Source organism: Nanorana parkeri, unplaced genomic scaffold, assembly GCF_000935625.1.
Source record: "Nanorana parkeri isolate BGI_ZX_2015 unplaced genomic scaffold, ASM93562v1 scaffold212, whole genome shotgun sequence".
Classification (NCBI taxonomy): Eukaryota; Metazoa; Chordata; class Amphibia; order Anura; family Dicroglossidae; genus Nanorana; species Nanorana parkeri.
The window spans coordinates 716,077-727,269 of NW_017306480.1; the positions used below are offsets into that span (position 1 = coordinate 716,077).

The window sequence follows — 11,193 nt, forward strand, 5'->3', positions numbered from 1 at the left end:
CTTGCACAACTTTTGCTAAATATGTGGAACTAAAAACTCTGTTTTTAACCCTAGTAGTTAGATGGTGTATTATTTTTTTTTGCAGGCGGGCTGGTGAGTGTGCTGGGAATTTGTTGTCTTTGTACTTTTTAAACCATGTGCACCTCACTTTAAAACTAGTTATGAATTGATGAGTGCGTTTGCCATTTCTTCCGCTCCTCTTCTCTCCTTTATTCAATACAATATGGAACTTGCTTTGTACATGATGACATCAGAGGTCCTTAGACCGCCAGCACAAAGGGGAGAAGAGTTTGCAGGGGGAGGGGGGGCAGTCTAGTACCCCGAAGAGAGTTGGCAGGAGCGGGGATCAGGTAAGCAAGCCAGCTTTTTTCTAATTGAGCAGTTAACCCTTGCAATTCGGGGGCAGTCCCACTGTGCATGAAAACTTTTACTTTCCCTGGAGTTGTGCTTCAAATATCCATAACAACCAATCAGATGTCACCTTCCATGAATCAAGGGCAAGCAGATGAATGAAAGGTTATAGTCCATTGCTTGTTGATTTTGATTACGGCCCCTCACCTTATAAAATCCCTCATAATTATTCCAGTATGTTCAGCTCCGCTAAAATGAAAATGACTGCCCCCCCCCTTTTTCCAGGTCCTGATCCCACTTGTATTAATTGTTATCACCGTGATCTGACATTGCCATTGAAATGGCCCGGGCAGTGTGACTGCATCTCACAGATCTGTGTAATAAATGGAGATGATGTGACATCACAAAGCCACTGATCATTTCCCGGGGTCGTGACATCATCCACACCATTGTCTCTACTACGAGCTCCTTCAATCAGCATCAGCATCATCCTGAGCAAAGAACCTCGTCTCAGGCTGCGGCCAGCCAATCAGCGCCGCCCTCTCATCCTCCGCCGCGCTGGCTGCGCATCCTCCGCTGCCCGTTATTGGAGGGATGGGCACACATTGGCAATTGGCTGGGAGTGGAAAGCTGCCTAGAGCTGGCAATGTCTAGCAGGGTGCCCGTTATCTCCTCCGTCCTCCCGGTGTACCGGATTCAGCTCACACACAGCCGCCAGGTACGTCCCCTGCATCTTCTCATTGCTCATCTGTCGCCATCATCCTCATCATCCTCGTCCTCCCCGTCTGTGGATCATTGCATGCAGATCTGCAGAAGGGCCCTGCGATTGTTTATGGCCATCCACAAGAAATGGGCTTTGTGGCCGTGTGTAGCTGCTTGTCGGATGTTATATTTGTGATGATGATGATGATGGTTGTAGAGCCGGGTGGTGACACCAGGGGAGGGGATGAGATGCAGGGGGAGGACGGAGGATGGGGGCTTCGGTGCAGATGAGAGAGAGGCCAGTGCTTGGTGCTAATGCAGAGGCTTGTTGTGATGATGCTACAGTGTATAGGAAATGAAATTCAGGGGATTGCCCCTGTAGGACGATATTATTAGATTTTTTCCCCTCATCCACTATCATAGGTTTGTCTTTTAGAAGGTTTCTTTGCGGATTGCTTAATGCATATGGTATCAGTGATGTGTTGTTTTCTGCTTTGCAGGCCCCCTCCAGATTGACACATTTGGATTGCTCTCGGCCTGGAGAAAGTGCTGTTGAATTCTGCGTCTCTATCCATGGACTCGCCGGGGAGAGGGAATTCTCTCCGGCTTTACCCGCACAATAGGCCACCTGGAGCCCTTCAGTGTTCACAATGAATTTGTCAGACCGAATGACTGATTTTGCCGATCAGGCCCGCTACGACTATGTCAACAGCACCTCCGTGTCTCACGTGGGCAACGGTACGCTGCGAGACATCCAGCAAATCATCCACACGGCGACGCTGGTCACCTGCACGTTCCTCCTCGTGATTATCTTCTGCTTGGGGTCCTATGGGAACCTTGTGGTGTTCTTGTCCTTCTTTGACCCTGCCTTTAGGAAATTTAGGACAAACTTTGACTTCATGATTCTGAACTTGTCGTTTTGCGACCTCTTTATCTGTTGCATCTCCGCCCCCATGTTTGCCTTCGTCTTGTTTTTTGATACCGGCAGCAACGTGCCCGATGCGTTTTGCTTCACCTTTCACCTTACCAGTTCGGGGTTTATCATTATGTCCTTAAAAACCGTCGCAGTGATCGCCCTTCACCGGCTGAGGATGGTGCTTGGACAGCAACCTAATCGGACGGCCTCCTTCCCCTGCACTTTGATGCTCACGGTGCTCCTTTGGACCACAAGCTTTACCCTTGCCACATTGGCCACACTAAGGACACGAAAGTCTCGGATATGCTTACCTATGTACAGTCTAATCAGTGGGGAAGGCAAAATTATCCTGTATTTGTACGTCATAGACTTCACTTTTTGTGTGGCGGTTGTGTCAGCGTCTTACATCATGATTGCCCAAGCACTGAGGAAAAATGCCCAAGTGAGGAAATGTCCCATCATTACAGTGGACACAACAAGGCCGCAGCCATTCATTGGGCCCGGAGTGGATGGGGTACAATGCGCTGTCCCGGCGTTGTACAGGAACCAGAATTATAACAAACTTCAGCATGTACAGACACATGCCTACACCAAAAAACTGAGCCAAATGCCCGTACCGGCAAACAGACTGCAACTCGTGTCAGCTGTCAACTTGTCCACAGCGAAAGATTCCAAAGCGGTGGTGACTTGTGTGGTCATTGTCCTCTCTGTGCTCATCTGTTGCCTCCCTTTGGGAATTTCCCTGGTCCAAGACGTGTTGACCAATAGCAGCAGTTTCATCCTGTACCAGTTTGAACTTTGCGGCTTTACCTTGATCTTCTTAAAGTCTGGCTTGAATCCCTTTATCTACTCCCGTAACAGCGCCGGACTAAGGAGGAGGGTTCTATGGTGCCTCCAGTATGTGGCGTTGGGGTTTTTGTGCTGCAAGCAAAAAACCAGACTGCGCGCTATGGGAAAAGGTACCCTGGAGGCCAACCGAAACAAGTCCTCTCACCACGAAACCAACTCCGCGTATATGTTGTCGCCAAAGCCGCAGAAAAAGTTTGTTGACCAAGCCTGCGGCCCAAGCCATTCGAAGGACAGTGTGCTGAGCCCAAAGGGCTCCGGGGGACATCAGCATTATGCCCAGAGCAGCTCCACCCCAATTAATACCCGTATAGAGCCCTACTATAGTATCTATAATAGCAGCCCCTCCCAAGAAATCAGCACCCCTAATAGCCTGCAGCCAGTAAACTCCACATTCGGTTTTGCCAAATCATATATTGCCATGCACTATCACACCACCAACGATTTGATGCAAGAGTGTGAGACCACTTCTGCCAAGCAAATCCCTGTGCCATCTGTCTGACAATGAGACCGGAACATGCATCTTGTAAGCATCTCCGACATGTGTTACTTTCCATACTGCTATAGGTTTACAGTTTACTATTTCACAAGTATTAGGACTCACTTAATGGAAAAAAAAATATTTTTCATATAACTTTATTAAACAATGTAACAGTTCACATTAACGAGGAGAGTGGCTTTTTTGTCTATGCTTCATTAAGGAATTGTTCTATAGCGACATTCATTTTAATACTGAGAACCATTATTATATGATACATTTTATTATATGGTATCCAATGTAAACTGAAGTAAAGGATTGTTAAACCCTTGCGTATTTTCACGGCTAGCAAGGAGTAGATGTATGCAAAAATATTTTTTTTTTTAAAGTTTACAAAAGGCAACTGGACTTGCTGTATTTTTCTTGAAGACGTTTCACTGGACATCCGACCAGCTTTCTCAATTCAGAATGCCAAAAATGTTCTGGGAATAAATATAGTGAATGTTGCTCCAATCCACATAATCTTTATAATCCCCCCCCCCCCCACCCACACCTTTAGGCATCTATTGTCTGCCACATACAATATACATATATACACATACATACAACACCTCTCTCTGGGCAGGTTAACAACACATCCTAGCTCCAATTATGCAAATGCAATCAACACCTGGTTGTGACTAACAGATTATGTGGATTGGAGCAACATTCACCATATTTATTCCCAGAGAATTCTTGTACAAGTCATTCTGAATTGAGAAAGCTGGTCGGTTGATCAGTATAATGTCTTCAAGAAAAATACAGCAAGTCCAGTTGCCTTGATTTATTTTTTACAGATATACCGTGACCTGGATGAATGAGAACTTTCAGACATATTTACAAAAGGGTTAAAACTTAGCTGTGTCTCCACTGCGATTCTTGGCCGGCCGCAAAGGGGGCTTGGGGCGGGCACATGCGCAGTACAGATCTTCGGCCGGGAGACGAGGAGACACAAGGTAAGTCAATGGAGGCAGCGTTCACCCGCACAGACTCTGTGAGACAGGAAGTGCCAGGAAGAGGAGTCAGCGCTGGATCAGAGACCGGCCCCAGTACTGGAGGGACTCCTGAAAACTACTGGAAAGAATAAGATCGGATTAAGAGGCAACATTTAAGGTAAGTCCTTACGCCAGCATTGGGAGGCGGGGAATTGCCTTTTATGTCACTTTAATGCTACACACACCACTGGATAGTACATTTGTAGGATGATGGGATCTATCCCCGGAGTGACAGATATGCGCCATTCTATTAAAATGGAACAAGGGAGAAGCGAAGATGTTGCCCATGTGATGCGTGAGAGTTAAACTGCATTAGGCTGTCATATGTTCTACTGCATGTTTGAGAATGATCCCTTCTGATTGGTTGCTGCTGGCTACACTGACACTTTATCCTTCCCTACCAGTAAAGGAGAACTCCAACCAAGGTAACATCGCCATTAAAGAAGAACTCCGGGTTATTATTTTATTGACCCTTGCAGTGGGGCTACCCCCATGCTTGTTTTGGTCTAGGGCTCAAAATACTCACCCACACACAGGCTGGCTCTTAGACCTGTCCCTGGAGCCTCTCTCTCCCTCCACTGCAGAGGTCTAAGGTCCCATGAGTCAACACAGCCAAAACACTGCTGGATGGCGTGGGACATTCCATGGAGGCAGGCTGGAGGGAGTGTTGTGACAGCTCAGAGGATCAGGTGACTATAACTTTGTTTTTTTCAGCCCTAGACCGTAATGAGCAGTTAACCCTTGCAGTGTTGGAGTAGCCCCACTGCAAGGGTTAATATAAATGAGCTGGAGGATTTCTTCAGAGCTGATATAAAAGAACAGCAATGCAGCTGTGTATTCAGTCAAATATCATTCAAAGTGGTAGAAGTGCCTGAATCTTGCTTGGGACTAACCTCTTGTAATACCTGCAGCAGGGGTAGGAAGTCTCGGCACACCAGCTGAAGCTGCAAATCCCACAGTGACTCTGGGAGTCATGCCTGTGGCTCTCAGTCCTGAGACTTGTAGTTTCACAGCAGCTGGGATGCCAAAGTTGCCGTTCCCCGCCCTTCAGCATCACTCCAATCAGGTATGCAGCATACAATAAGAAGGAATATGCTGGCAGGAGGAGAGAGCAGAGAGATCTGCTGCTGCTCTTCCATTTTCCAATCACAGGCTGGGGGCATGGAACTGACCATTCTGTATTCGTTACTTGCAGGAGAGGAAAGCGAGATCACCAGGCTGGCTGTGCTGTCTGTCAGGGCTGTGTAAATCTCAGGAATGAATGGACACAACTACAAATCCATTCACAGGTCAGGCAGCTCTCATCAGTGGCGTTACGTGGGGGGTGTGGCCCACACCCGGGAGACACCAAAATGATTAACAGTCATTTTGGTGTCACCCCCTCTAAAAAGTCGCCACTTGGTCATGGACCGAGAGCCAGACAGTGTTAGGAGAGAGGAGGGGACCCAACGGCACACCTCATTCCACCAGGTAAACGTCCCCTCCTCTCTCTGCCGGCAACCATCACCAAGATGGCCGCCGGCAGTTGTCAATAAGATGACCGCACATGCGCGATGAGGTCACGCGCATGCGCGAGGGTGTCACCACGTCTACGCTCCGGGTGACACCTAGCCTTGGGACACCCTGGCTCTCATGTACTTTGCTGTTGGTCTGGAGTTCAGCTGTAAACTTACATGATTAGTTACGTGCTGTTGTGGGCTTAAAGTGTATTTCCACTTCTGCAGCCAAATTGAGATAACACCCACTTTCTATCATTGACATATCACACCTTATTTTAGTAATTTCTGCTTCCACAATACAAGCTCTATGTAAGAAAAGTTCTTCTCTGTACTGAGTTTTGCTCTGGAACACAAGGGGGCGGGGCAAGTTAAAGTAACATAATGAACTCTGTGTCTGCACTGTGCTGGCAGATCTCATTATCCGTTGTAAAACTAGATCTGAACACTGTCTGTCCCAACAAAGGGTTAAAGACCGAAAAGGGAAGCGCTGTCTGTCCCTGGTGTTTCTATGGGGACAGACAGAGTTTCCTGTCACTTGGAAATGGAGAAATAAACATAGAAAGCTCCTATGCAGAGAGATCTAAAAGGTAAGAAATATTTATTTGAATGATATTCTTCGTTGTGCTGTGGTGAATGGGAACACACAACAAACACAAAGATGGGTTTTTGTTTTTTCACATTTGACTGCAAAGGTGGAAATACATTTTAAAGCCATCCTCTCAAGAAAAAAAGACTCGCCTGCAAGGAAAGAGTGTGAATAATTCTCTCTCTGCTCCATGAAGAGCGGTGTGTAATCGGCAAAACTCTGGCTCATTAGGGCGCATATGGGAGCTCGGCAGAGCTTCCACACAGAGAGCTAGGGTCCTTCTTGCTGGCAGAGCACGGCCTTTACTACTCAGGCGGTGGCTGCTGCTTTCTAAAGAAAACAACTGGAAGATTTTGAACAACTTTTGTTTAATTGCACATAGAATGCGGGGAATTTATCAAAACTAGAGCACACAGGATCTGGAGCTTATTTCAGCTTATTTCTTCAGTTTGTTCAGTCAAGATTTGAAAATGAAAAAGAGAAGCTGATTGGTTGCCATGCACAGCTGCTCCAGTTTTAATAAATTCCTTTCATTGTATTTATCTGATTTAAACTGAAAGTTCATGGGGGCTTTAGGGGGAATTTCAGGGGTGCAAGGGAATTGACATGACTCATTTGAACTATTCTGGGCTCATTGTGTCAAACAAATGCCCCATCCTTAGCTGGGAACATGACTTCCACTTGGGAACCCATTCACACCAGGGCAGTTGCGGATCAGCGCGGTTACCAAGCTGATCTCGCAATGGAGGTTTTGGGAGTTTTTAATTGCGTATCAGGGCTGAAACGCAATTAAAAACACCCAAAACCACACCGATCAGCGCAGTTCCATTGAAACCTGTATGGAAACCGCACTGATCACCGCTGCAAAAATAGTGCAGGGAGCAATTCGGGTGGGGGGCGATTCGGATCGCGTGGACTCACGTGGTCGCACGAACGGTCCCCATAGCAATGTATGGGATCGTTCATGTCGGCAGATCCGTGCGTCCGAACCGCCCCAGTGTGAACAGGGCCTGTCTCTATTCCCTACTATGTCCCTGTCTACCTGGGAGTGTCGGGTGATCCCGTCTACTGCTGAGTGTTCCATCATCACCTGCTGCATTCTCCATAATATGAAATAAAAACAGGGGCAGCAAGTCAATGGGAGATATAAAATAAATGTTGTGCCGTTTAACTGTTAGGTATCTACCAAAAACGTGATCCATAATTTGCCAGAACGCACTGTGACATCTCACCGGTACATGTCACCTAAACATGTTTACCATTTTGTCAGGTGCAAGCATACAGTAGAAATTGTCCGTGACCCATAGCAACCAATCAGGATTTGTTTTGATGATGTCAGACCAGTAAACTATGTATTGTGAATGGTTGCTATGGGTTACTTCTATACCTCCCAGCTTTTTTAGATGAGAAAGAGGGACTCCTCCCAGCACAATGTATTTGGGCAATAGACACACCCCTGCCATGACCCCAGCTATCCAGACAAGATATATATTACAAAAATAAACAGCTAAACACAGAATTGTTGTTATTTTCACCATTGGTTTTCCTTTATATCAGCTTTCCAAATAACATACAAGATCATTTAGAGATAAGATGAAGGTTTTAATGCAGAATGACACACTACACTTGGGTAATTAAATAGAACGTTTGCATAAATATCTGTACATCAGACCTATAAGAGGGACAACTGAGGAGGAGAGAAGGACAGAGGGGTTTGCTTACAAATGAGGGACAGTTGGAAAGTATGTGCTCTTAGGAAGAGTCCCCCGTTGGAACAAGGTGGTCATTTACTGATGTGTTTCTAAGTACGCTGATTCAGTGATTTTACCTAATATTAGGGGTTGGCAACCTTGGCACTCCAGCTGTGGTGAAACTACAAATTCCTTCATGTGTCTGACAGCTACAGGCACGACTCCCAGAGGCAGAGACAACAACAGACTGGGACAGTATCTAGTCTGTATGATAAACTGCTTTCTATGATAGGGGTTGGCTGTTTCCCATCTTCAGGTACCCAAAGACATGAGACCATTTCCCAATCTGGCTCTATCAGGTGACTGTCATGTCTGTTACCTCGAGTCCAACACCAAAAACTGTACATGTGGACCCATCAGCTCAAAGCTTTGCTAAAAATGCTCTACCACCATCACTGATTCAATTCAATGGTCAGTAAAACCAAGGCACAGGAGGAAGGAAGTGACCACCAATTGCCCAGCTACAAATTCCCCCACTTCTCTGATGTTCATGGGGTGCTATATATACCTTTTTATGATAATTGAGTTTCCTTTTTATCTCTATTATTTTATTACATAACAGCACTGAATCAGAATACAGTCATGACTGTCATTTTCCTGACTCAAGCCCGAGCCGGTGAGATGTCTACATATTGAGTGCTTCCCACGGCTTGTCTTAGGGTACGCCCACTGTGGTTTTACTGCATTACAGTCCTGAATGACATATTTAGATACTGCATCGTGTGTGCATCCAACCCCACAGCGTAGACCGCACCATAGAGAGCTCATATATATACACACACATATATACATACTCACCTTCTTCTCCCCATTTGCAGCAGTTATAGTCACTGTGTAGCTAACATGTCACATGCAACTTCAATTATCTACAGTAAGTAAGGACTGTTCTTTGTTGTCTGAAATACAACATTTAGATTAAAGGGGAACTAAACCCACTGGTTCCTAAAACAATGAATGATCAACAGCGCTGTCTCACCGCTCCATACCCCAATCCGACCTCCAATGTAGCTCTGAGAACTCTGGGTGCAGATCGCTGGAGCTCCTTCCCGCTCCACAATCTTTTAGACAGCAATCAGCGATCGCATCACCGGCTCCACTTCTCAGATTAAAACTTCATTTTAAAGCATTACAAGTCCATTTTATAATCCCCACCTAGCTATTACGCGTTTTCACCTGTTAGTGCTTAGTTGTAGAGATACGAGACCTAAAGAGTGCAATGCGCTGGAGGGTGGTGCCAAAACGGTTATCATAAGATAGACTCGGAATGCTTTGAAAAGAAAGTTTTATTCTGAGCGGTGGAGCCGGTGTTGCGATCTTTTATTGTTGCTTCCCAAAGCAGTTACATTCTAGGCATGCCTGTGGTGATTACTGTCGCAGTTGCCAGCATGCTTATGTCAATATTTAACCAAACTTTTGTTGGTTATGTGTATAGATGAAGCACTGAGATCTTAAGGAATGCTGAAGTTTTACATCAGAATACAGGAACACAGCATAGTAGAGAAGAAAACCATATATACAGATAGAACTTCCTCTGTATCCTCAGATAGAACATCGTACGATGCTCGGCGGGTTTTCAAACATGTTCGCAAGTTTAAAGTCTTGCAACCTTACGGTAGTAGAGGTCGCACGGCTTCCACACACCTTACGATAATCGTACGATCGCGGGATTTCCCGCCATTATCGTACGATTATCGTAAGGTGTGTGGGGACCTTTAGATGGAGCCTTCCTCAGCTGTAACGGATAAAAAGTCTTATTACTGCTTTAAAAAAATCGGCACTGGCAAGTTATAGTTGAAGAATGACAGTCTGAATCTGATTGGTGGCTGTGGCAAAACATTGAAATTGTGTTTATAATTTTATCATTTGAATAATTTAATAAATTATAATTTAGTAATCATTTTGAGACATCTTAATATTTGTTTATAATTTTAATATTTCAGAACTACAATAAATGGAACATTGCTGCTAATAGTTTTTTTTAATTATTATTATGATGTAAATATGAAATATTAATGTATGAATATTTCTTATTTACCACTTGCAGCCAGAAGGAGGAGCTCTAGGCTCTTCTTACCACACTGACGTGGCCCTTTGCTGTAAGTAAGGTTGTGAATAGAAGCTAAAGGAACACTGTCACCAGACCATTTATTTCCACAACAATCTTAACATATAATTATACGTGCGTGTTGTTATCCTCCCTTGGGTACACATAAAAAAAAGTCCTGAGACTGCTTCTGGGTGCTGCCATCTTGGATGTGATGTCAGCAGACTCAAGTGACATTTTATAGCAGGAGTGGGCAAATCTATTTAACTACAAATCCCAACATGCTTCTGCCTCTGGGAGTCGTGTCTGTAGCTGTCAATCTTGCAATGCCTCATGGGACTTGTAGTTCCCTTACAGCTGGAGGGCCAGAGATGTCCACATCTGCCTTATGGTATTTCCTTTCACTTCTCCAGCAACTGCTACAATAAGAGGTTATGGGTGAGGGGAAGGAGCTGGGCCAACGCAGACAGTAATTAGACACTCCCATTAGAGGAGAGGTCTATTAGGTGCAAGGACAGAGAGCTGTGCTAGGGCATTGACAAACAGCTAGAAAATGAACAGCTAGTGATGGTTTTATTTCTTAGTAAACCCAGAATGCTTGGTAAAGTTAGCATCATGGGCACTCCTTGTGTTAAATGTTTAATTGTAACATATACTGTAGCTATTATTCAATCATATAAAACAAAAAACGTTTAAGGACTGTTAAACAAAATAAAATTGTCAGAAACACATTAAATTATAGCTAAAATCCAATGTGTTTTTATATGTTATTTTCCCATACACTCACAGTCCGCTGCAGCAAACCCCAAACCCTGCTCGCGGCTATGCCCGCTTCCCCATGTGTGATGATGATTAAGTACTAAGGCACTAAGTACTGCTCTGCTGGTGGAGAGTCTCATGTATGCCACCTGTACTCTGAATTTTTGATGAGTGGCAGACAAGGCAGGCAGAGCAGCAGAAAGAATTAAAGTGGACCTCCAGCTCTA

The 11,193-nt window shown here is 45.1% G+C and overlaps 1 protein-coding gene across 1 annotated transcript; it reads left to right on the forward strand.

Annotated features, from left to right (window-relative positions):
- The first annotated feature begins 944 nt into the window (after nucleotides 1-944).
- GPR75 (G protein-coupled receptor 75) lies at nucleotides 945-3,443 on the forward strand. Its single transcript, XM_018555752.1, has 2 exons — nucleotides 945-1,069; nucleotides 1,554-3,443. Exon 2 carries the CDS (start codon nucleotides 1,704-1,706, stop codon nucleotides 3,315-3,317), a length of 1,614 nt encoding a protein of 537 aa, XP_018411254.1. The 5' UTR covers nucleotides 945-1,069; nucleotides 1,554-1,703; the 3' UTR covers nucleotides 3,318-3,443.
- The last annotated feature ends 7,750 nt before the right edge of the window (nucleotides 3,444-11,193 follow it).

Coding starts and splice junctions, on each gene's coding strand:
- GPR75 (XM_018555752.1), top strand. CDS start 1,704: ATGAATTTGTCAGACCGAATGACTGATTTTGCCGATCAGGCCCGCTAC.